Source organism: Spermophilus citellus, assembly GCF_964194105.1.
Source record: "Spermophilus citellus genome assembly, chromosome: 4".
NCBI lineage: Eukaryota > Metazoa > Chordata > Mammalia > Rodentia > Sciuridae > Spermophilus > Spermophilus citellus.
Window position 1 is genome coordinate 157,454,820 of NC_138185.1, and position 27,490 is coordinate 157,482,309.

The window sequence follows — 27,490 nt, forward strand, 5'->3', positions numbered from 1 at the left end:
TACCTCTCTTATTGTTTCTCTTGCTGAGAAAAAACTTTTCAGTTTAAGAAAGTCCCATTTGTTGATTCTTGTTATTAACTCTTGTGCTATGGGTGTCCTATTAAGGAATTTGGAGCCTGTCCCCACAATCTGTAGATCGGAACCAACTTTTTCTTCTATCAGACGTAGAGTCTCTGGTTTGATATCTAGCTCCTTTATCCACTTTGAGTTGACTTTTGTGCGTGGCGAGAGGAGGGGATTTAGTTTCATTTTGTTGCATATGGATTTCCAATTTTCCCAACACCATTTGTTGAAGATACTATCCTTTCTCCATTGCATGTTTTTAGCTCCTTTATCAAATATAAGATAGTTGTAGCTTTGTGGATTAGTCTCTGTGTCCTCTATCCTGTACCATTGGTCCACCCGCCTGTTCTGGTACCAGTACCATGCTGTTTTTATTACTATTGCTCTGTAGTATAGTTTGAAGTCTGGTATCGCTATACCACCTGATTCACACTTCCTGCTTAGAATTGTTTTTGCTATTCTGGGTCTTTTGTTTTTCCATATGAATTTCATTATTGCTTTATCTATTTCTACAAGAAATGCCATTGGGATTTTGATTGGCATTGCATTGAACCTATAGAGAACTTTTGGTAATATCGCCATTTTGATGATGTTAATTCTGCCTAACCATGAACAGGGTATATTTTTCCATCTTCTAAGATCCTCTTCTATTTCTTTCTTTAGGGTTCTGTAGTTTTCATTGTATAGATCCTTCACCTCTTTTGTTAGGTTGATTCCCAAGTACTTTATTTTTTTTGAGGATATTGTGAATGGAGTGTTTTTCCTCATTTCCATTTCAGAAGTTTTGTCGCTGATATACAGAAATGCCTTTGATTTATGTGTGTTGATTTTATATCCTGCCACATTACTGAATTCATTTATTAGTTCTAGTAGTTTTCTTGTAGACCCTTTTGGGTCTTCTAGGTATAGAATCATGTCATCCGCAAATAGTGATAATTTAAGTTCTTCTTTTCCTATTTTTATGCCTTTAATTTCTTTCGTTTGTCTAATTGCTCTGGCCAGTGTTTCCAGAACTATATTGAATAGAAGTGGTGATAGGGGGCATCCCTGTCGTGTTCCAGATTTTAGAGGGAATGCCTTCAATTTTTCTCCATTCAGAATGATGCTAGCCTGAGGCTTGGCATAGATAGCTTTTACAATGTCGAGGTAAGTTCCTGTTATCCCTATTTTTTCTAACGTTTTGAACATAAAGGGATGCTGTACTTTGTCAAATGCTTTTTCTGCGTCTATTGAGATGATCATATGGTTCTTCTCTTTAAGCCTATTGATGTGGTGAATAACATTTATTGATTTCCGTATATTGAACCATCCTTGCATCCCAGGGATGAATCCTACTTGATCATGGTGCACAATTTTTTTGATATGCCTTTGTATCCGATTCGCCAGAATTTTATTGAGGATTTTTGCATCTAGGTTCATTAGAGATATTGGTCTGTAGTTTTCTTTCTTTGAGGCATCTTTGTCTGGTTTCGGAATCAGGGTGATGTTGGCCTCATAGAATGAATTTGGAAGAGCTCCCTCCTTTTCTATTTCCTGAAATAACTTGAAAAGTACTGGTATTAATTCTTCTTTAAAGGTTTTGTAGAACTCCGCTGTATACCCATCCGGTCCTGGGCTTTTCTTGGTTGGAAGTTTTTTAATTGCTTCTTCTATTTCATCTATTGATATTGGTCTGTTTAGGTTGTGAGTTTCCTCCTGACTCAGTCTGGGCAAATCATATGACTTAAGGAATTTATCGATGTCTTCATTTTCTTCTATTTTATTGGAATATAGGTTTTCAAAATAATTTCTAATTGTTTTCTGTATTTCTGAAGCGTCTGTTGTAACATTGCCTTTTTCATCCCGTATGTTAGTGATTTGAGTTCTCTCTCTTCTTCTCTTCGTTAGTATGGCTAGGGGTCTGTCGATCTTATTTATTTTTTCAAAGAACCAACTTTTTGTTTTGTTAATTTTTTCAATAGTTTCTTTTGTTTCAATTTCATTGATTTCTGCTCTGATTTTAATTAGTTCTTGCCTTCTGCTACATTTGCTATTGTTTTGCTCTTCCTTTTCTAGGGCTTTGAGATGAAGTGTGAGCTCATTTATTTGTTGGTTTTTCCTTTTTTTGAGGAATGACCTCCAGGCGATGAATTTCCCTCTTAAAACTGCTTTCATTGTGTCCCATAGATTCCGATATGTTGTGTCTGTATTTTCATTTATCTCTAAGAATTTTTTGATTTCCTCCTTTATGTCTTCTATAACCCATTGATCATTTAGTAACGTATTGTTCATTGTCCATGTGATGTAGGATTTTTCCTTCCTTCTCTTATCATTGATTTCCAGTTTCATTCCATTATGATCTGATAAAGTGCATGGTATTATCTCAACCCCTTTATATTTACTGAGGGTTGCCCTATGGCATAATATATGATCTATTTTTGAGAAGGTTCCATGTGCTGCTGAGAAAAAAGTATATCCACTTGATGATGGTTGATATATTCTATATATGTCAGTTAAGTCTAAGTTATTGATTGTGATATTGAGGTCAATAGTTTCTTTATTCAACTTTTGTTTGGAGGATCTGTCCAATGGTGAGAGAGGTGTGTTGAAGTCACCCGTGATTATTGTGTTGTGGTCTATTTGATTCTTAAACTTGAGGAGAGTTTGTTTTATGAACGTCGCAGCACCATTATTTGGTGCATAAATATTGATAATTGTTATGTCTTGTTGGTGAATGGTTCCTTTTAACAGTATATAATGTCCTTCCTTATCCCTTTTGATTAACTTAGTCTTGAAGTCGATTTTATTAGATATGAGAATGGCCACGCCTGCTTGCTTACGAGGACCGTGTGCTTGGTATATTTTTTCCCAACCTTTTACCTTGAGCCTGTGTATGTCTTTTCCAGTCAGATGTGTCTCCTGGAGGCAGCATATCGTTGAATTTGTTTTTTTAATCCATGTTACCAGCCTATGTCGCTTTATTGGAGAGTTTAAGCCATTAACGTTTAGAGTTACTATTGATATATGGTTTGTACTTCCTGCCATGTTTGATTATTTATCTCTTTTTTTCCCCTAATTTAGATTGTTTCTCCAAGATTAGCTTTCCCCCTGTCCTCTGTCTTTACCGAGGCACTTCCCGCTGATGGTTTTGGTTATCGTTTTCCATTTCTTCCTCGTGTAGAGTTTTGCTCAAGACGCTTTGCAATGCTGGTTTTCTGGCTACAAATTCTTTTAGCTTTTGTTTGTCATGAAAGATTTTTATTTCATTGTCGTATCTGAAGCTTAATTTTGCTGGATACAGAATTCTTGGTTGGCATCCATTGTCTTTCAGTGTTTGAAATACATTGTTCCAGGACCTTCTCGCTTTCAGCGTCTGTGATGAAAAATCCGTTGTCAACCTTATTGGTTTACCCCTAAATGTAATCTGCCTCTTTTCTCTTGTAGCTTTTAATATTTTCTCTTTGTTCTGTATATTGGATAGCTTCATAACAATGTGTCTCGGCGTTGGTCTATTGTGATTTTGTGTGCTCGGTGTCCTGTATGCATCTACAATTTGTATATCTGTATCCTTTTTTATTTCTGGAAAGTTTTCTGTAATTATTTCCTTCAGTAAGTTACCCATTCCCTTGGCATGAATCTCTGTGCCCTCCTCTATCCCGATGACTCGTAAGTTTGGTTTTTTTATGTTATCCCAAACCTCTTGGATGTTTTTCTCGTGGTTTTTTACCAGCCTATCTGAGTTGGCTAGACTCTTTTCAAGGTGATATATTTTGTCTTCATTATCTGACGTTCTGGCTTCTACTTGCTCCACTCTGTTAGTGATACTCTCGATTGAGTTTTTAATTTGGTTTATCGTTTCCTTCATTTCTAGAATTATTGTTTGATTTTTTTTTATAATTTCTATCTCCTGATAAAGATGCTTAACTTCCTCTTTTATCTGTTTTTGTAATTCATTTTCAATGTGATCTTTAAGGTTCCTTTCCATCTGTCTAAGGTGTTCCTTGAGTTCTTTATATGGCCATTTTTCTGATGGCTCCAGGTCCTCCTGAATATTTAGGCTGTCTTTCATTGTTTGTATTCCTTTTCTTCCTTGCTTTTTTATGCTCATGATACTTCTTGTTCTGTTTGACTGTTGAGTTACTGTTTACTCTTATAAGTTTATTTGATGCTTGGGAGGAGAGGTATTAGAAGGGAAGGGAAGAAGTCACTAAAGAGAGCAAGTGTAGGCAGGTGGAGTTCAAGAGAGGGGGAATAAGAAAGTTGAAAAGAAATGAAAAGACAAAAGAAAAAAAAGTGAGAAGAAAGAGAGAAAAAATGAAAAAATAGAAATTTAAAACAAACGAAAAAAAAAATTATAATGGTAATAAAAAATGGAACTTGAAGTTTAAAAAATAATAGTAATAATAATAGAATAAGAAAAATTAACAAAAAAAAAATTGAAACCATTAGTAAGAAAGTTAAAGAACACAACAACGTCAACTACAAAAAGTGAGAATAAAAAAAAAAATACTAATAATAATCTTTAAAAAAATAAAAAAAAAATTACTAATAATAAATGCAGTCATAAAGCTCAATTGAGTTCTCTTCCAGTGGGTGGAGCTATGCCCACTGGGCCAGGCTTCTCCTCTTGATAGGTGGGAGCCAATCACTGTGCCTCAGCTCTTCTTCCCAGACTGTGCGGGTCTCCAGTCCTGAATGCCTGGGTCCTTTTCTTGTGGTTCCTCAATCCGGGCCCCACTCGCCTGTGGTGCTTATCGCATTACTGTCTACACGTCGGGTCTGCTGCTCCTGGGAGCCCTGTTTTCATGGATGTCTGGGCACACCCTTTCTGTTTGCCTCCCTCAGGCCCTAAGTTTGTAGGGTTTGGGGCTGAGGACCCCCAGCGGATTTTTTTGCCCTCAGGTAGCAACTCCCCTGGTATGTGGTGCAAGGGACCTCTGTTGTCGGCCCTGGTGGGGGCGATAGCCGGGAATTCTGTGCCGCTAGACCCACATCACTCCCGATTCCCTGGGTCTGGCTATGGTGCTCTGTTTTTTTTTTTTTTTTTTTTTTTTTTTACCTCTGTGAGATCATGTGGGCCGACTAGTTATTTCAGCTGGGTCGTTAGTGCTGAGTCACTAGAAGCAGGCGATCCGGGGCTTAAACGCCGCAGATACGTGCTCAGTGTGCGTTTTCTGAGGGGCCCAAAGTGTACGCCCTAGCTCCACGTCAGCTCAGCATTGCCTAGTGATCCTGAGCAAATAGGCTTTAGATAGCAGCGCCGCCGCCGCAGCCTCCGCTGTTCCTCGGCCCGGTGCCTAGCTCCCGGGGCCCAAGCGGCTGCCGCCGCGGCTCTCCAACCGCCTCCTCCGGAGCACGGGTCCTCTCGCAGGGGGATGCCGAATGACCCAGCCTTCGGAGGACAGGGCTCGGCACGCCGCCCCGTTTTAGTCTCTAGCTGCTGCAGCTAGACCGAGTAGACAGGGCCCTCAAGGCAGCATGCCGGAAGCAAATGGCGGCTCCCGCGGAGTGGATTTTCGGTCCCGAAACCCCAGCCCAGCCAACAATTTCAGTCCACTAATTCTCCCTGTATAGACAATATTAAAAAAAAAAAAAAAAAAAGGGCGGGGTGTACTGAGCTTTCTTAGCCTCAGGTACTTAGGATCCACTGCTGATTACCCATTCGGCTTCTCTGCGGGGAGCGAAGTGGAAGAGGAAGCAGATGGGCGCAGAGCGCCCGTGGCTCTGAGGAGAAAAGCGTCAGGGAGCCAAGCGTCTCTTTTTCAATCTTTTTGTTTTTTTTTGCTGCTTGGCCTGGTGGTCCACTACAGATTAATGGTGAAAGGAGCTCTAACAAGCTGCGCAAAGTCTCGATTAAAGCCTCTGCTCTGAGCTCCAGGCTCAGCACTTCAGCCACCCCCGTACGCAGCCCAGTTCACTATTTCATAGAGGCTTGGTTAGATTCCCTTCACGTCGCCTCCTGGGCTGGGCGGGCTGGGGGCTGTTTGATGAGCGGGCGGAGACCCTTCTTGCCACGCCAGGTCCTGCAGCCAGGGGCCGTTTGCAGAACGGGCAGGCAGCGGGGACCCTTCCCGCCGTGCCAGGTCCCGGCTCCGGGGGCCGTTTGCAGAACCTGGGCGGGCAGCGCCGGCTGCCGTTTGGCGGCGGCTGGCAGTGGGACTAGTCCTCTGCACCGCGTGGCCAAGATTCACTCTTCTGGGACAAACTGTCACCTCTAATCAACTTACTAATTTCCGGCAGGTCTCTTTTCAGCGGAGTTTTGCTCGAAGTTCATCAGTAGGTAGAATCTGAGTGTATTAATGGATCTTTTTGATCCCGTTACTGTAGAGATACTGAACGTGCTGTTTCCTCGCCGGCCGCCATCTTTCCTCTCCGAAAATGTAGTTTTAAAATATTATTACAAGTAGTATACATAAAAAGGCATAGAAACATGCAAAATGTATCAGAAATGTTACATGAAAGGAGTAGTATGGTAAAATATGTATGTGTGTATATATATGTATGTATTCAAAAGTATCTATTACCTATTCAGTGTTAGTCACTCTGATAGATGCTGATACACAGCAAAGACAGAAATTAAACAACTTATCTCTTGAAACTTCTAGTTTAGTGCAGAAGACTGCTGTTAAAATAAATAATTGTATGAGTCATCAATAAACTACAATTACAATATGTGACAATAAGAATGAGTAAAAGGTGTTACGAGAGAATATTTCAGAGTGACATAGTTTATTTAGCCTGGTTTAAGGGGGTGGACTGTCAGACATTTTGAGAAGTGAATTGTAAATTGAGACTTGAATGGGTGATGTTGGGATGTAGGAGGGGAATCATGGAGGCAAGAGAGCTTTTTCAGTCCATGAGAAGAGCCTGATGAGGTAAGGAGATGAAAGGAAGAGGTAAGATTCTAAAGCAGAGAGAACAAATGGAAATAAGAAAAGGCTGACCCACACATGACTTTAGAAGTCCTGTTGAGGATTTTTTTTGGGGGGGAGGATTTTAATCATTAGGTGTATTTTAAAATTACATTCGTTAATATATATTAAATGTACACCTTGGTGGGCTTCATTGTGATATTTCCATTACAGATATATAGTGTGTATTGATGATGGGCAAAATACAAAGAACACTGGGAAATCATTTTAAAACTATATGAACATACATCTTAGAAAGACCAATGAGGTCATTCTGGGAAAATCAGGTTAAAGGAAAGGGACACTGAAGAGGTTGTGGATGTGTGAGAGGGAATAATGGTGTCTTAAACTCAAGTGTTACCTATATAGGGGGCAAAAGGCTTTAATAGATTCAAGAATTACTTAGATGGAAGATGGGTAGGCCTTGGTGATAAATTCTAGATAAAGGAGTTGTTGTCAAAGATAATTATTAGATTCATATATATTATGATTACAACTCTGCAAATACAAGGATGGATAATAGAAGGAATGTGCACAAATAATTAGAGTTGAATTAAGGCACAAGGATTGTGAGTGATTTTTTTTTTTTGGTTTCTTTTTTCATTTTTTAAACAAATTTTTATAAGGCTGGTATTACTTTTATAATTAACAAAAACTTTAACAAACACTGAATGATTGCTGACATTTAGAGTATGGCTTAACCTATCTCAAGAGAGCTGCAATTACCTTGGTACCATAATTTCTCCCTTATTTTTGAGCCTACTGTATTTTCTAGTGATACAAATGTTTCTCTCTCTTCTCTTGAGACAAAAATCAGCAGTCTGGCATATTTTCTCATCTGGGAGTAATTCCTGTTAATTGTGCCTGTGTTTTACTTTCCCCGATTTCATTGCATTACCTCCTAATTATGTTGCTTTGTACTGTGGATGTTTTTTGAGCTTTTAGAATCTCCTTTATTGGAAGAAAGTTGATATGTGCCAGTGGCCTTGGGATATAGGTGCCTTCTTGTAGGGAGTCCATGGTGAGCACTTTAACTAGGATTTACCTTAAGAGGTAAATGTTAATTAAATAGAATTAAATCTTTAGCTCTCTTGAAGCATTTTATTATGCGAGTTCAAAAATGGGTTTCCTGTTCAAGAGCAGAGATAGTCTCTTGAGAAAATTGGGTTATTAAAGTTGTGTCAAATAGTCTCTCTGGAAATGGTGAGGACCTTATGTGTTTATATTATAACTACTGGATTTTTGCAGAGCATGTTTAAATCTCTGCCTTGAATGTAATAGATACTCAAAAATACTAAGTAGGCTTATGAAACCTAAAGAATATTTAAAAGGTCTTATTGCTATAATCACATAAACCCTAAACAATTTAAAACTTTTGTTAGGCCAGTCCTCGACTGTCTGAGATTGTTATGCTGAAACACAAAGCTGTTAAGTTTAAAATAAACAAATATACGGATTTACAATATATGTAAGTATATAATGTATATTAATATGTTATTTGGCTTAAGCAGGGTTTTAGAATATTTTTACTTTATTAAACTTGTTTTTGAAAAGTAATTGTAACCATGTGTTTTAAAAGATTTTTGTTCAGTGAAGTGGGCTGTTATGGTGTAGCAGAAACAGAATGAGAAAAAACTCCCAAGTCAGACAGACCTTGATCTGAACTCAACACTCTCTACTTATTAGGAAAATTGCTCTACCTTTTTAATTTCTAGTGTCTTCACTGTCTCATTAGCATTTTGTGAAGATCTGAGGTGAGGATAAAGCAACTATCTGAAATTCAACAAAGTAGAATTGGAATACCAGTTCCAAACTTTATTGTAGTTAAAACCTTGGGGCAAATCTCTTACCCTTCCCAGGCCTCAATTTTTCATCTGTAATGTGGAAAAGCTGTTATGTTTCATAAAGAGTGTTTATTTATAAATATTGTCAGGAAGTATTGTATACTGTAAAGTGTCTGGAAAATGTTAGATGCATTTATAATGTCATTTTTTTATGAGATATTAGAACATCAGAAAAGATTACAAGAGTTTGACATATTTTTGCCCTTTAAAAATGTTACAAAATTTGGCTTAATAATGAGTGACTTATGTTGAGTTGATTTATACACTGGAGTCTCTTCTAGGGGCTTTAAAAACATTGCATTATCCTGGAGTGGTGGCACATGCCTATAATCCCAGTGACTTGGGAGGCTGAGGCAAGAGGATTGCAAATTCAAATCCAGCCTCAACAATTTAGCAAGACCTTATCTCAAAATGAAAAGGACTAGGGATATGGGTTAGTGGTTAAACATCCGTGGGTTCCGTCCCTGGTACCAAAACAAAAACAAAAAAACACTGTACATGATTTAATGTCCATTTTGAACTGGAGATGGGGAGTAGTGATCCCACATCGTGGATGAGAGTGTTTGGGTGCACCCAGGCAATGTGATTTGCCTAGCTGTGACACGTGACTGGGGGACAGATTGAAGACAGCCTTGTTTTGTGTGATTCCAAGGCCAGTGCTCTTTCTTTCCTTCACACTCTCATTTTCCTCCTTGTCTACCGATGGACATATATTTCCATTGTATGATAGTTTCTCATTTTGCTTTGTGTTCATCAACCCCTAAAGTCCAATGGTAAAAGGTCTGCAGGTTTGCCCAAGGCCCAGCCATGACGCTGGGGCTATAGTGTATCCATATTGTTGGAATAGAGTCCTCCGTGGTCCATTTTTTAATTTGTTAAGATGTCAACATTTAGAACACATTTTGGACAAATGCTACAGAAGATATGTCATCTTGATGGCACATTTTCCTGTCCTACCCACATAACAAATTTGCTCTTAGCAGAAAACACCTGAGACTCTTTTGAATCGTGTTAAAGATGGATTGCAGCCCATTTTGTAGTTCTTATTTTGATTCCATGAATTATTAATCTTCCTAAACTTTATTATTCATACTAGGTAATGCAAAATGACTTTCTTCAAAAGGCAAGATAATGACAGACTTAATTAGCTTCATGACCACTCTAATAAGTCAATAATAAATACCAACACTTCATAGATGACAAAGGGAAGTTAACTGACAGCTGTGAGAAGACATTTGAAATCAACCCGGTGTTCTTGACTTTTACTTATGACTGTCCTATGCACTGAGAAAAACAGTGAGAAAAGATTATCCAAGGTGATTTTCTTCTTCAGAAAATGCTAAACATCAACACACTGCAGATGAACTTGTATATAATTTTGACTTGGAATTTGGTTACCTGTGAACTACATTATTGGAAAAATTTTCTTCTCCTCAGAATATGTCTCTCTTAGGAGCTTAATATCCTTTAGAGATCACACAGTTGTATAGGCATCCACTTTAGCTCCCACCAAGACAACATAGATTTTTAAGGCATACCTTCTAGAAGCTGGTATTTCTTCTAGGTCATTACACACACTCTCTCTCTCTCTGCAAGCAGCTGTCATCAGGTAGAAAATAGGGCCAGAAAGATTTAACTCACAGCCTTTTTAAGACTGTGAGCATTATTATTCTGGACATGCTTCACTTCAGTGAGGATGATGAGAATATGGCTTAGGAATTTGATAGTTTGTCCCCTATAGAAACATAGCTCTTTAATGCTTTCTGCTTAATCATTTCCTATGTTTAAAATGTTCTTAATTCAATTAAACACTGTATGAATTAAAATAGATTCTAATGACAACAAGATTTTAAAAAATGTGGCTCTAGGAATATACTGATGAATTTCCTTTCATCTTGATCACTTACTGTTCTTTCTTGGATTGCTAGTTTATCCTGAGTACTTTGAGAGGTCATAAACCTTCTCAGGTCATTTGTGATAGGAGCTTGTGTCTTAGACACACAAACATACACACACAACTTTGTTTTATACATCTCACAATAGTAAAGAATAATGGACTATTTTAATTCTAATAGTGAATTCTTTCAGTTGTAAGTCTGTCAATATATTTTTCTAATTCAGAAGTTTAATTTTTTTTCTTATATATATATATATATATATATATATAGACATATGAAACATTATATATAAAGTATGTATTTTGATAACATCAAATGCTAAATATCAACACACTTCAGAAGCCACTTTGTTTTAGAAAGTCACTTTGTAAGAAAGTTCCCAAAGAACTAGGATACTAGATATCTATCTGTGTTGCATTGGTGTGCTCTCCGCATCAAGTTGAAGTTTACCTATGCATAAAGGTATCTCCATGGCTACTCTGTTAGCACGGAGCCCCTTTGGCTTTAGGCTGATTTAGAATAATACAAATGGTTCCCTCTCTGAATAAAATAGTTTTTCAGGATCTAGCTCTAGGTGCTTTTCCTTTTTGAGCATTTTACAATATAACAACTGGACACTTTTTCATATGTGGATTGAGATTTGGCCTTGAAATCATTCTGGGACTATTTGATATTTGTTATTAAAAAAGTATAGAACCAGTCCCTGAAAAGGCAACCTTCTTTGGAATATCTACCGCCTCACTATTACAGTGCTGTTTGGCCCACTTGGTAAATTCTAGGGCAGAGAAATTTATAGAGAGTTTATAGTTTTGGAACAGAAAGCAACAGGTGGAGGTCATCTAGTGAGGGAACTCTAATTTACAGATGAATATCAATGAGGAAATCAGGGTTATTTAGCTGTTAGTATTTTCATTAGTAACTTCGTCCATCCATCCAACATGTTCAGAGTCCCTGATATGGATTCTGGAGCTGTAAAGTGTAAGAATAGTCTTAACACATATGCACTCCCAGTCTATTAAAGAGTAAGCTTGACAAATAAGTACATCAAGTGAAACTTTAGATCGTAAAGGTGCATTCAAAGCAGTTGTAGATGAATTATTGACAGAGGAAATAGTAGTTGCATTTTAAGAAATGGGTAAATATTTACCACGTGAGTTAGGAGAGAGGCCTAACAAACAGAAATCAGGAAAGAGCACAGCCACTTTGGAAGACACTGTGTGTTAGTGTGACTGGCGCAGGAGACTTGATAGCAAGGAGAATAAGGAATGGTGGAGTGCTGGGTGGCAGTGTCATTGGGGTCAGCCCATGCACAGCTGGACATTCAGTTGGGAGAAAAGGTATCAAGCTCTGTGGGTTTCTCAGAGAGAACCTTCTAAATCTGGGTTGCCCCAAAGCACAGTAATTTATACAACATGTTTGTGGGGAAAACAAACTTCCAAACTGTGGGCTGTGAAATGGGATAGAACAAATGTTCTTTAAGATTCTTTAGTGTTACTAAGCAGAATATTTATATGTCAACAGTTTTGAGTAGGATTTATTCAATAATTCAGCAATTTAGGGGGATACAGAGTTCAGTTTTCCTTTTACTGAAACATGGGTTCTAGTAAGATAGAGGCCTCAGGGTTACCTTATACCTGACATTGTACCCAGAAATTCATAGGCATTTAATCAATATTTGCCTATTGAATGACTCAATCATACATGAATAGCTAACAAGACATTTTTTTGGAGAATATAAGGAGTCATTATCAAATGCAGTTGCCCAAGATCAAGAGGACTGAAACTTAAGGGCTTCTAGCAGATATAATCAGTCTGAAAAAAGTTCTTGCTATAGGAGAGACAACATGGCGGCCAGCGAGGAAACAGCACTGTCAGTACCTCTGCTGTAACAGGATCAGAAAGAATACACCCACAGGCGTCCTACTGAGAAACCTCTAGCAAAATTCAGCTGAAAGGAGACCTGCCTGGAACTAGTAAGTTTAATTGGAGGTGGCAGCGGGTCCCAGACGCCTGAACCTCGGCAACGCAGAGCTGGGACACAGTCCCGCCGGCTGCCGCCAAATGGCGGCAGTCCACACGTTGCGGTAAACAGAGAAGCGGGCGCTGTCTGCCTAGTCCCACGCCGGCGGTTCTGGGAACCGGCCCCAGCCGCTGGCTGCAGCGACCTTGGGGGCGGGCGCTACCTGCCTGGACGCATCCCGGTGGCTCGGTGAACTGGCCTTGGCCGCTGGTTGCAGCGACCTTGGGAGCGGGAGCTCCCTGCCTGGAACCAAGCCGGTGGCTCTGGGAAACGGCACGGCTGCTGGTTGCAGCGACCTAGGGGGCTGGCGCTACCTGCCTGGTCCCACGCTGCGGCTCGTTGAACCGGCCCCAGCCGCTGGTTGCAGCGACCTTGGGAGCGAGCGCTACCCGCCCGGACACACGCCGGCGGCTCGGTGAACCGGCCCCTGCCGCTGCCCATACGTTGCAGTGATTGTGGGAGCGGGCGCGGCCTGACTGGACCCGCGCTGGCGGCTCTGTGAACCTCCGCCAACAGCTGCTCACACGTTGCAGCCAGTTTAAGAGCGGGCACTGCCTGCCTGGGCCCCCGCCCATAGGGCTCTGTGAGTGGTCGTCAGCTGCCGCCAAACGCCCACTGCCCACACGTTGCAGCGACAGTGGGGACGGGAGCTGCCTGCCTGAGCCCGAGCCCGTCCAGCTCTGTAAATTGACACCAGCCGCAGACAGGCGGCCGCTGCCCACATGCTGCAGTGAGTGGGGGAGAGGGCACTGCCTATCCGGCTCCAGCAGGCCCAGATCTCTGAACCCCCTCTGGCGGTACAGGGCTCCAGACGACCACATCCAAACTGCCAGCCCAGAGCCACAAACGACCCCCGCCGGGCTAGGCAACAGGCCCCGCCCACAGGGCGAACAGCAGGAGTGGAGACCCGCCCAGTCCGGGTGGAAGATCTGCTGCACAGAGATTGAATCCCGACCACTGAGAGGAGGATCTTGGCCCGGTGGCCACAGCGCCATCTACTGGAAGAACAGTTAATCGCACTCTAGGGCTGCATTTATAAATTTTTTTTTTTTTTTTTCTTCTTTTTTTTTTTTTTTTTTTTTTTTTTTTTTTTTTTTCTTGTTAATTTTTTTTAATTTAATTTTATTTTATCTTATTTTATTTTATTTTATTTTTTTTTATTTTTTTTATTAATTTTTTTTATTATTAGTATTATTTTTTTTATTGTTACTGTCTTTTTTAAATGATATTTTTAATCCATTTTATCTTATCTTATTTTATTCCATTTTTAAACTTCATCTCTCATTTCTATTACTATTATTTGTCCTTAAATTCTCTTTAATTCTCTATCCTTTTCTCTCTTTCCTTCTTTTCCTCTGTCTTTACATTTCTTTTCAATTTTCTTATTCCCCCTTCCTTGAATTCTACCTGCTTACTCTCATTCTCTTTAGTGACCTCCTCTCTTCCCTTCTAATACCTTTCATCCCAAGCATCAAATAAATTTATAGGAGTAAACACTAGCTCAACAGTCAAACAGAACAAGAAGCAATATGAGCAGCTTCAAAAGGCAAGGAAGAAAAGGAGTACAAACAATGCAGGATAGCCTAAATATTCAGGAGGACCTAGAGTCATCAGAAAAATGGTCATACAAAGAGCTCAAGGAACACCTTAGACAGATGGAATGGAACCTTAAAGAGGATATGAGACAGCAAATTCAAGCAGCGAAAGAACACATTGAGAATGTATTACATAAACAGATAAAAGAAGAAGTTAAGCATCTGTATCAGGAGATAGAGATTATAAAAAAGAATCAAACGATAATCTTAGAAGTGAAGGAAACTATAAACCAAATTAAAAACTCAAATGAGAGTATCACTAATAGAATGGAGCAAGTAGAAGCCAGAACTTCAGATAATGAAGACAAAATATATCATCTTGAAAAGAGTCTAGCCAACATTGATAGGACGGTTAAAAACCACGAGAGAAACATCCAAGAGGTATGGGACAACATAAAAAAACCAAATTTAAGAGTGATTGGGATAGAGGAAGGGATAGAGAGTCAAACCAAGGGAATGAGTAACCTGCTAAAAGAAATAATTACAGAAAACTTTCCAGAAATAAAAAAGGAAACAGATATACAAATTGAAGATGCATACAGGACACCGAGCACACAAAATCACAGTAGACCAACGCCAAGACACATTGTTATGAAGATATCAAATATACAGAACAAAGAGAAAATATTAAAAGCTGCAAGAGAAAAGAGACAGATTACATTCAGGGGTAAACAAATAAGATTAACAACGGATTTTTCATCACAGTCGCTGAAAGCGAGAAGATCCTGGAACAACATATTTCAAACACTGAAAGACAATGGATGCCAACCAAGAATTCTGTATCCAGCAAAATTAAGCTTCAGGTACGACAACGAAATAAAAATCTTTCATGATAAACAAAAGCTAAAAGAATTTGTAGCCAGAAAACCAGCATTGCAAAGCATCTTGAACAAAACACTACACGAGGAAGAAGTGAATAACAATAACCAAAGCCAACAATGGGAAGTACCTCAATAAGGACAGATGGTGGGGGGAAAGCTAACCATGGAGAAACAAACTAAACTATAAAAAAAAAAAAAAAAAGAGATAAACAATCAAACATGGCTGGAAGTACAAAATATACATCAATAGTAACTCTAAATGTTAATGGTTTAAACTCTCCAATAAAGCGACATAGGCTGGTAACATGGATTAAAAAAACAAATCCAACAATATGCTGCCTCCAGGAGACACATCTGACTGGAAAAGACGTACACAGGCTGAAGGTGAAAGGTTGGGAAAAAATATATCATGCACACAGTCCTCGCAAGCAAGCAGGCGTGGCCATCCTCATATCGAATAAAATCGACTTCAAGACTAAATCAATCCAAAGGGATAAGGAAGGACATTATATACTGTTAAAAGGAACCATTCACCAACAAGATATAACAATTATCAATATTTATGCACCAAATAATGGTGCTGCGACGTTCATAAAACAAATTCTCCTCAAGTTCAAGAATCAAATAGACCACAACACAATAATTATGGGTGACTTCAACACACCTCTCTCACCATTGGACAGATCCTCCAAACAAAAGTTGAATAAAGAAACTATAGAACTCAATATCACAATTAATAACCTAGACTTAACTGACATATATAGAATATATCAACCATCTTCTAGTGTATATACGTTTTTCTCAGCAGCACATGGATCCTTCTCAAAAATAGACCATATATTATGCCATAGGGCAACCCTTAGTAAATATAAAGGTGTGGAGATAATACCATGCACTTTATCTGACCATAGTGGAATGAAACTGGTAATTAATGATAAAAGAAGGAAGGGAAAATCCTATATCACATGGAAAATGAACAATATGTTACTTAATGATCAATGGGTTACAGAAGACATAAAGGAGGAAATCAAGAAATTCCTAGAGATAAATGAAAACACAGATACAACTTATCGAAATCTATGGGACACAATGAAAGCAGTTTTAAGAGGGAAATTCATCTCCTGGAGGTCATTCCTCAGAAAAAAAAAAAACCAACAAATAAATGAACTCACACTTCATCTCAAAGCCCTAGAAAAGGAAGAACAAAACAACAACAAATGCAGCAAAAGGCAAGAAATAATTAAAATCAGAGCAGAAATCAATGAAATTGAAACAAAAGAAACTATTGAAAAAATTAACAAAACTAAAAGTTGGTTCTTCGAAAAAATAAATAAGATTGACAGACCCTTAGCCATGCTAACGAAGAGAAGAAGAGAGAGAACTCAAATCACTAACATACGGGATGAAAAAGGCAATATCACAACAGATGCTACAGAAATACAGAAGATAATTAGAAATTATTTTGAAAACCTATATTCCTATAAAAGTGAGGATAGTGAGGACATCGATAAATTTCTTAAGACATATGATTTGCCCAAACTGAGTCAGGAAGATACACACAATTTGAACAGACCAATATCAATGGATGAAATTGAAGAAGCCATCAAAAGACTACCAACCAAGAAAAGCCCAGGACCGGATGGGTATACAGCGGAGTTTTACAAAACCTTTAAAGAAGAATTAATACCAATACTTTTCAAGTTATTCCAGGAAATAGAAAAAGAGGGAGCTCTTCCAAACTCATTCTATGAGGCAAACATCACCCTGATTCCGAAACCAGACAAAGACACCTCAAAGAAAGAAAACTACAGACCAATATCTCTGATGAACCTAGATGCAAAAATCCTCAATAAAATAATGGCAAATCGGATACAAAGACACATTAAAAAAATAGTGCACCATGATCAAGTAGGATTCATCCCTGGGATGCAAGGATGGTTCAATATACGGAAATCAATAAATGTTATCCACCATATAAATAGACTTAAAGATAAGAACCATATGATCATCTCAATAGATGCAGAAAAGGCATTTGACAAAGTACAGCATCCCTTTATGTTCAAAACATTAGAAAAAATAGGGATAACGGGAACTTACCTCAACATTGTAAAAGCTATTTATGCTAAGCCTCAGGCTAGCATCATTCTGAATGGAGAAAAATTGAAGGCATTCCCTCTAAAATCTGGAACAAGACAAGGATGCCCGCTCTCACCACTTCTGTTCAACATAGTTCTAGAAACACTGGCCAGAGCAATTAGACAGACGAAAGAAATTAAAGGCATAAAAATTGGAAAAGAAGAACTTAAATTATCACTATTTGCAGATGACATGATTCTATACCTAGAAGACCCAAAAGGGTCTACAAAAAAACTACTAGAACTAATAAATGAATTCAGCAAAGTGGCAGGATATAAAATCAACACACATAAATCAAAGGCATTTCTGTATATCAGCGACAAAACTTCTGAAACGGAAATGAGGAAAAACACCCCATTCACAATATCCTCAAAAACAATAAAATACTTGGGAATCAACCTAACAAGAGAGGTGAAAGACCTATACAATGAAAACTACAGAACCCTAAAGAAAGAAATAGAAGAGGATCTTAGAAGATGGAAAAATATACCCTGTTCATGGATAGGCAGAACTAACATCATCAAAATGGCAATATTACCAAAAGTTCTCTATAGGTTTAATGCAATGCCAATCAAAATCCCAATGGCACTTCTTGTAGAAATAGATAAAGCAATCATGAAATTCATATGGAAAAATAAAAGACCCAGAATAGCAAAAGCAATACTAAGCAGGAAGAGTGAATCAGGCGGTATTGCAATACCAGACTTCAAATTATATTACAGAGCAATAGTAACAAAAACAGCATGGTACTGGTACCAAAACCGGCGGGTGGACCAATGGTACAGAATAGAGGACACAGAGACTAACCCACAAAGTTACAACTACCTAATATTTGATAAAGGGGCTAAAAGCAAGCAATGGAGGAAGGATAGCATCTTCAACAAATGGTGTTGGGAAAACTGGAAATCCATATGCAACAAAATGAAACTAAACCCTCTCCTCTCACCATGTACAAAAATTAACTCAAAATGGATCAAAGACCTTGATATCAAAACAGAGACTCTGCGTCTGATAGAAGAAAAAGTTGGCTCCGATCTACATATTGTAGGGTCAGGCCCCAAATTCCTTAATAGGACACCCATAGCACAAGAGTTAATAACAAGAATCAACAATTGGGACTTACTGAAACTAAAAAGTTTTTTCTCAGCAAGAGAAACAATAAGAGAGGTAAATAGGGAGCCTACATCCTGGGAACAAATTTTTACTCCTCACACTTCAGATAGAGCCCTAATATCCAGAGTATATAAAGAACTCAAAAAATTAGACAGCAAGATAACAAATCACCCAATCAACAAATGGGCCAAGGACCTAAACAGACACTTCTCAGAGGAGGACATACAATCAATCAACAAGTACATGAAAAAATGCTCACCATCTCTAGCAGTCAGAGAAATGCAAATCAAAACCACACTAAGATACCATCTCACTCCAGCAAGATTGGCAGCCATTATGAAGTCAAACAACAACAAATGCTGGAGAGGATGTGGGGAAAAGGGTACTCTTGTACATTGCTGGTGGGACTGCAAATTGGTTAGGCCACTTTGGAAAGCAGTATGGAGATTCCTGGGAAAGCTGGGAATGGAACCACCATTTGACCCTGCTATTGCCCTTCTCGGACTATTCCCTGAAGACCTTAAAAGAGCATGCTACAGGGACACTGCCACATCGATGTTCATAGCAGCACAATTCACAATAGCTAGACTGTGGAACCAACCCAGATGCCCTTCAATAGATGAATGGATTAAAAAAATGTGGCATCTATACACAATGGAGTACTATGCAGCAATAAAAAATGACAAAATCATAGAATTTTCAGGGAAATGGATGGCACTAGAGCAGATTATGCTTAGTGAAGCTAGCCAATCCTTAAAAAACAAATACAAAATGACTTCCTTGATATAATGAGAGCAATTAAGATTAGAGAAGGGAGGAAGAGCAGGAAGAAAAGACTAGCAATAAACAGAGACATGAAGGGGGAGGGAAAGGGAAAGAAAATGGGAATTACATGGAAATGGAGGGAGAGCCGCATTGTTATACAAAAATACATATAAGAGGCTGTGAGGGGAATGGGAAAATTAATAAGGAGAGAAATAAACTACAGTGGATGGGGTAGATAGAGAGGATGGGAGGGGAGGGGAGGGGAGGGGGGATAGTATAGGACAGGAAAGGTAGCAGAATACAACAGTTACTAATATGGCATTTTGTAAAAATGGGGATATTTAAATGATATGATTTTGAAATCTGCGTTGGGGGTAAATATGGGAGTTCATAACTCACTCAAAGCTTATGTAAGAAATATGCTATGTCAAGAGCTGTGTAATGTTTTGAACAACCAATAAAAAAAAAAAAAAAAAAAAAAAAAAAAAAAAAGTTCTTGCTATAAAAGAAATGAGGTAACTAATTTCAAGTACTGAATTTAGGCTCTGTAGTCATTAATGATTTTCATCTTGATCTCTAATAGCAATAAGGTATACATACACATATAATGCATGCACTTATGTATATGTATATATATGTCTGTATGCATGCAAAAGTATGGGTATTTGCTGTATGCTCATTATAATGTGTTGTTGTTCTGTTGATATCCTGTTGCTGCTTCCTTCAGACTATGAGTCTTGTGGGATGAAGTGTATTTCTGAAGTCTTACAAGTTGTAGAGGGCTACCTTTGGGAGGTTGGAACATAGACAAAAGGCAACAAGATGCCCGGGACATGTCTTCAGTAAGCTGGGTGATCCATTTGCCACCCTCAGTTTTGCAGTGATTGCATCCAAGAATAGATGTAATTTCTAGAGATTGCATAAAAATGTAAAGTCTTATTTTAAGATTTGCTTAAAGTTTTTTAATTCCAGAAAAAAAACCACATTTCTTTTGAAAGATAAACCTTTGTGTCACAAAGCAGAGATGCCTGTTAGTCAGCTTTCTGGGTTCTGCAAGTTTGTAGATGAAACTTTTCTTGTATTTTGCAATGCCATGCCCAGTTGGCTCTTAATAAAGATTCATTTATCCTTTTCACACTGATAAGCATGGTCTATATGGGATAAACTTTTCTCAGCTCCCATGAATAGAACCCAGTACTGCTAATGGAAGCTTTGTACATTTCTGTGAAGGTGAATAGGCATAGATACAATCCATGTTTAGACTTTCACAGTTTTTTTTTTTGGCTATCTTGAGATTTCAAGGATGATGTTTCTTTATCCCCAAATGCTGTTTGACATTGATTGTAGGTATTTGGTGATGGGTCTGAGGTTGTAACTTTAACAGGTGTAAGTATTTCTTTCCTCTGTTTCAGCTGAGAAGTTTTGAGAGTGAACTATTCACAACCATTAAGAGACCTCCAGTTTAATTTTTCATCATGCTTATTCTGTAGTTCACATTAAGTCCAGAGTACTGAGGACAGAACGTGTGGACTCTCTAGACATCAGATAGTTGGCCATGGTATTGACCATGGCATCTGAGGATTCCCAGAACTTCTTCCAGTCTTTTTCTTCCTGGATATCCCGAGTTTATGAAGCTCTTCAGCAAGCAGGGGAAACGTTATCAGCTCCTCTGGTGCATTTAAGCAAACAAGACTCTAAATTGAGTGACACATTAGACCAGGACTTAGATGATATTAAGATTCAGGAGACATTCTTTGAAGATGAAGAAGAAGACAATGATTGGAGCCAAGAAGATGCGAATGGCTTGTTTAATGAAGAGGATCATTTATCATGTTGTAATACTGATTTGCAGGACTCTGTCCAAATTTCAAGCCCCGGACTTAGCCAACATGCAAAGGACTCATGTTCCATAATATCTCAGTGGCCCAATCAGACCCTGAATGACCCCAAGGCCTCACATGTGCTTTCTTCTATTGCTGAGGAAGAGCATCACCTTGAAAAGCAAAGATGTGGCCTTCAACACAGCTTTGACAGCCAGCTTCCTGGCACTTTAGAAAAAGTTAATGGAAAAAAGCAAGGTAAGCTAGCCAGTATCATTTTCTTTAAATTCTTCCAAAGGACTTTTCTATTTGTTTTATTTTGGCTGGTTTTCAGTTATATTGATTTTATTTTTCTCTCTCTCTTATATCTTACTTCATTCTGGCTTCTGACTGAGAGATAAAATCTGTAAGAACCCTTTCAGTACATAAAACTTTGGAAGATCCATTTTGTGAGCTCCATATTGCAAAACAATAGTTCTGAGCAATTGAAATGCTTAAAATGAATCCATGGATTCCATTTGAGAAGCCCCTTGTGCACATGTCATGCTTTTAAAAATATCTTTAAAAATGTTCTTTTTTTCCCCTCTGGGTTAGGAATTTCTAGATGTTACTATATTATTCAGTGTGAAATCCTGTGCAAAAAGCCATACTTGTTGCAGAATTTTTAGTTGATAACACTCCAAGAACACTTCTCACAGTGTTTCATTGAGATGTGATGTGAGATGACAGTAGATAGGAAATCTTTGAAATAGGAATAGCTTCCTTTTCTTTTAGCCTTGCGCTATAAGGGCACATTTAATAAATGCTGCCTATGAAGCTTCATGCTGTCAGAGCTGAGCGCCTATTGGGCCTTCAATAAATGCATAATGAATATGATAACAATCTAATTAACTCTGTGAAAGTAGCTGTCCTCAGTTCCAGCAGGAATTTCTTATGCTTCTAATACTCTAACCTGAAGTAAGGACATTCTACTGGGTTAAGGACAGATGCAATGATATGCATAGAAGGGGGTTGGGATGTGTTTATAATGTGTAGCTCACACAGATTAGTAAGTAATTAATAGCATATATAAAATCCATTATTCCTTTCTTATTGGAGGGAGCATATTTTTCAAGGATATCTACTAGTCTTTTCATCCTTTTTCAGTGTTCCTCTTAGCTTTATCTTTATAGAAAAGTATCTTGTCCAAATACAGGAAGTGTTATAGAAGGAAGCATAATTTCATATTCCTATTATAATGCTTTTTTGATACCCTCACTCAGATTAAAGAATGAAATCCTAGAATGAACTGGTAAAAATGAGGTAGTCTGATATTCTTTCTGAATCTAATAATCTAAAGTCTTGCAATTTTGAGTCTTTTTAAATTATCTGTAGCGATTCATCTAGAAGTATTTGGACAAGCAGTAGAATTTCTTAGAGTTGAGTTGAATTTCTGTTCATATTTTCAAAAATTCTTGCCCAAGTTGAAAGTATTTGAAATTAATGTGACTCAAAAATACTTAACACTGGTTTTGTAAATTTTTAAATGTAATCTAATAGCAGGAAATTAACTTGTTTATTTATCCATTTAGGAGTTATTTATTCACTAAATTGTAATCCTAAAGGCAAGAACCTTGCCCTAATTTGTCTCTGTATTCTTAGCTGTGAGCATAGTGTTAGGTATGTAGTAGGACATCAGCTAAAGACTAATGATGGAATAATGACATGGAAAGCTAACAATGCTAAAAGGAACATACTGCTGTTTTTCTCACTTTATAGTTGAGAAAAGGGACAGTTAGAGAATTTGAAACAAGATTCACACTTAGGAAGCTGCAGAGTTTAGGCAGTCTGATTTTAGAATTTACATATAAACACACTTTTTCTTTTAAAAGGATAATAATTTACACATTATAAATTCATCTTTATTGTACGGTTCTGTGATTTTTGAAAAATAGTCTTGTAACCATTACCACATTGAAGGTATAAAACAGTTTTATTAGCTCAAATTCTTTACCCACATCTTTTTGTTGTCAATCTTTTCCCCTACCTCCAGCCCCTGACAAATGCTGGGGACATTTTTATCTCCATCTTTTTTATATTTTCCAGAGCATCATATAATGGAATTATACTGTCTACAGCCTTGAAAATCTGGCTTCTTTCACTTATTATAATACAGATGAGATTCATCCATGTTATTGTGTATTTTAATAGTTTGCCCTTTTAATTGCTGTGTAGTATTTCTTTAGATAAATTTTGTTGCATCAGTTGAGGGATATTTGGGAATCTCCAGTTTTATTTCTTTTCCAAAATTATTATCTATTATTTCTTTTTCTTGCACAATTACTTTTAATAGGGCCTCTGTTATCATGTAAAAAAGAATGATAACTACTGTCATGTATATTTAAAAAGAACAAATAAAAAAAGAGTGGTAAGATGTGGTAAGATTTATATTCCTGCTTTGATATTAAACTGGGTGTAAAAGCTCTCAGTCTTTTATAACTTAGTGGTTATGTTTCTGTAGCTGTTTGTTGTATGTTGAAGTTCCATTCTGATCTAGCTTGCTGAGAGCTTTTAATCAAAAAAGAATGTTGAATTCTGTTAAATGTTGTTTTTCATCTTTGGGGATGATCACATGATTTTTCTTATTTAATATGTTGAGATGAATTACATTGATTAATTTTTGAATGTTGAACCAGCCTAGTACAGCTTGGATAAAATCCACTTGGTCTTGGTATATTATTATTCTCATTTATTTCTGAAATTGTTTTGCTAGTGTTTTGTTGAGAACTTTTTCATCTATTTTCATTAGGGATATTGATTTGTAGTCTTCTTCCTATTTCTTTGTCTGATTTGGTATCTGTATAATGCTGACTATATAAAATGGGTTGTGAAGTATTTACCTTTCCTATAATTCAGATAAAATTGTTGAAAGTTATTATTTAAATTTTTTTTAGTTATAGATGGACACAATATCTTTATTTTATTTATTTATTTTTATGTGGTGCTGAGAATCGAACCCAGTGCTTCACACATGCGAGGCAAGCGCTCTACCATTGAGCTACAGCTCCAGCCTGAGAATTATTACTTTTTAAGGCTTGCAAAAAAAAGAAGAATTACAGTAGACTTCTCACATGAAAATTATACAAGTTATGAAATGGTGTCTTTTGTCCACTCCTAGAATTTTTCAGTAAAGACCTTTGAGCTTCAAATTTTCTTCATGGGAAAGTTTTGAAATGCAAATTCAATTTCTTTAATAAATATAAGATTATCTGAGTTATTTGGCTTTTTTCTAAGTGCTTTTCAAGAGTTTTGTTTGTTTCCTCTATGAGCATACTACTTCCTTACTACCCTCTTTCTTTTTTTTTTTTTTTTTTAGTTTAATGGGGTTTGTTTTATTTTAAGTTTTAAACATAATTACTGAATAATTAAAGATACATGGCATTCTTACAGAATCTGGAGATATATATATTTGTATACATGTTGTATTCTAGTCTATAAATTAAGTTGAATAAATTTTTTTGTGTTTTTCTTAAGTTAGTTGTTAGTTCCCTTCAAATCTGATTAGATAGAGCCAAACTTTTATCATAAACCTGTTAAGGATATACTCTGTTTTCCCTCTATTCTTTGTCTTTGCCATAATGTTTGGCACACTATGACTTCATAAGTGTGCCATCCTTCATCCTCATAACCATGTTCTGTTTAGGTATTGGTTGCATGGCATTTGCAGGTAAATGGATGGAGTTGGAGAATATAATGCTAAGTGAAGTTAGCCAATTCCAAAAAACCAAATGTCGAATATCTTCTCTGATATAATGTGGCTGATTCATAGTGGGGGTTGGGAGGGGGAGCATGGGAGGATTAGACGAACTCTAGATAGGGCAAAGGGGAGGAAGGGGAAGGGAGGGGGCATGGGGGTACAAAAGATGGTGGAATGTGATGGTATCATTATCCTAACTACATGTATGAAGACATGAATGGTGTGAATATACTTTGTATAAAACCAGAGATATGAAAAATGTGCTTTATATGTGTAATATGAATTGTAATGAATTCTGCTGTCATATATAACAAATTAGAATAAAAAATAAAAAATAAATTAAAAAAGAAGCATATTGTAATACAGACTGTTGTTTTAGTTTCCAACATCAGCTGGATACACAAGAGAGACAGAGACAGAGAGAGAGAGAGAGAGAGAGAGAGAGAGAGAGAGAGAGAAAATTACTTGTGCATAGCAATATTAGACACTGTAGATCTAATAAAAGGAGTGAATAGGTTATAGCACTGGGAATCTACTATTGGCATGATGTTGAATTCCAGGTAAGCATGCTGCATCCTCAATAGATGAATTTTAGCCTATCTATTAGACATAAAACAGTGCAAGTGAGGATTTCTGTAGCGAAACCGAGGCATCAGTCTCCTTGCCCCACCTCAGGGCACAGCCCCTCTCCTCTTGGTAATGCTGTCTCAAGAAATCAGAGGAAACAGTATTACTGAAAAATTACTTTATGCAGTACAAAGTGCAGAGACCCCAAAGCAAACACTATCAATAAAACATTCCAGATCATAGTTTTATGGCCCTATTTTTCTAAAGATACTTAAGTGAATCCATTGCTTCTGGCTGTTCACAACAGTCACCATCAAAGTCACTATTTATCATTTAGCATATTATATGACTTGAACCTAAATTCCATAGTTTCTTATAAATCTATTTGCTCTCTATGCCAATTCTCTTTTTATCTCTCTCTAAAACCTCTGCACCATGGCTTCATGGACTTACCTACTTATCTTTCCCAGCACCATCACGTTTACACTCTACCCTGTCAGAGCATCCCCATACAGTCTCACCTAAACTCTCATTATCCTCTGCAAAATTTCTTACTACTCTCTTAATGTTTATGGTATTTATAGTGTGGTTCTCTCTTTTTTTCTTGATACTGGATTTTTGTTTGGGGATCTGTCTAGTAGAGATGGTCTAACTATTTTCTAAGGAATTGGTTTTTGTTTTCATAAATTTTTCTTTTTTGCCTTTTGATTTCATTCAATTGGTTACTGAGAGTAGTATGCAAGTCTTGAACTCTACAAGTGGATTTGGCTATTTCCATTTTTCATTTCTGTTAGTTTTTGCTTCTTGTAGTTTGAATCTTTCTTGTTAAATATACACATTTTAGAAAAATATATCTTCTTGGTGAATTGATATCTTTGTTACTTTGAGATGTACCATTTTATCTTTTAATATTTCTTGTCCTAAAGTACTTTTATGTCAGTGAGGCTGCCCTACTTTGCTTTGATCAGTGTGTTTATAGTGTGTTCTTTTCCACTATTTGACTTATACCTATTTTACATTTATGGTGGATACTATGTGTATAGCATAGAATTAAGTCTCACTTTTTAATTCAAGATGACAATCTTTCATTTTTAATTGATGTGTTTTAACTGTATGTATTGATATTATTAAATTAAAATCTGCCATCTTGCTAGATTATTTTCCTTTTATTCCATCTCTTCTTTGTATCTTTCATCTGAATTTTTTCTGCTTTCTTTTGGATTTGGGGTTTTTATAATTCAATTTCATGTCTACTCAGGCTCATTTAAGTCTGTGTAATGATCATCATAGGATTTCTTTTTTTATTTTTAAATTTTACTTATTTTTTATTTATATATGACAGTGGAGTACATTACAATTCTTATTACACATATTGAACACAATTTTTCATATCTCTGGTTGAAGCAAAATCTATCCTGAAATAATGCGCTATTTCAAACTAGTATGAAGATGCTTCAAGAGTGTGCTCTAGATTCTTCCTGTTGTAATTTGTTGCAATTATGCCAGATGTTTTTCCTGTACACATTCAGCAAACATACAATACATTGATGCTGTTTTGCTTTGGGATATTTTTTTTATATCTTAGAATGATGAAAGTAAGAAAACATCTTTATATTTATTTATATAATTGAAGCATTTTTATTTGACTTTTGTAGCACATTTATATGCCTCTACTAAATTATCTTGATTTTTTAAAAAATATATTTGTCATTTACTTTTAAACAAGCTTTGACAGTTTTTTATTTATTTATCTTCATTTATTCAACTTGAAGATGTCTTCATTTTAACATTTCTTATATATATGCTTGTATTGAATTATCTCAGATTTTGTTTGAAAATATTTCTTATTTATTTAAAAACCATTTAGCTCAGCATAGATTTCTGGTTTATAGTTATTTTCTTCCAGGACTTTAAGATTGCTATTATAGCTGGGTGTGGTGGCGCACACCTCTAATCCCAGAGGCTTTAGAGGCTGAGGTGAGAAGATCAGAGGATCATGAGAATTCAAAGCCAGCCTCAGCAAAAGCGAGGCACTAAGCAACTCACTGAGACTCCGTCTCTAAATAAAATACAAAATAGGGCTGGGGATGTGGCTCAGTGGCTAAGTGTCCCTGAGATCAATCCCTAGTACTGCCCCCCACCCCCCAAGAAAAGATGGCTATTATACTGTTTTGTGGCTTGCATAATTTTCATGTCTGCTATAATTCTTATCTTTATTTCTT

General features: G+C 37.2%; 1 protein-coding gene across 2 annotated transcripts in view; it reads left to right on the plus strand.

Moving 5' to 3' along the window:
• Positions 1–27,490, plus strand: part of SYT16 (synaptotagmin 16) — a gene marked incomplete at its 5' end in the record, with an annotated part of 265,502 nt that overhangs the window by 131,884 nt on the left and 106,128 nt on the right. The window contains one exon of one of the 2 annotated variants that reach the window (XM_081292275.1): positions 20,701–21,223. The exons of the other annotated variant lie outside the window; for it this stretch is intronic. Within the exon in view, the coding sequence (XP_081148401.1) occupies positions 20,701–21,223 (523 nt within the window). Of the gene's footprint in view, positions 1–20,700; positions 21,224–27,490 lie in introns of those variants that run through there. 2 annotated transcript variants of the gene reach the window in all.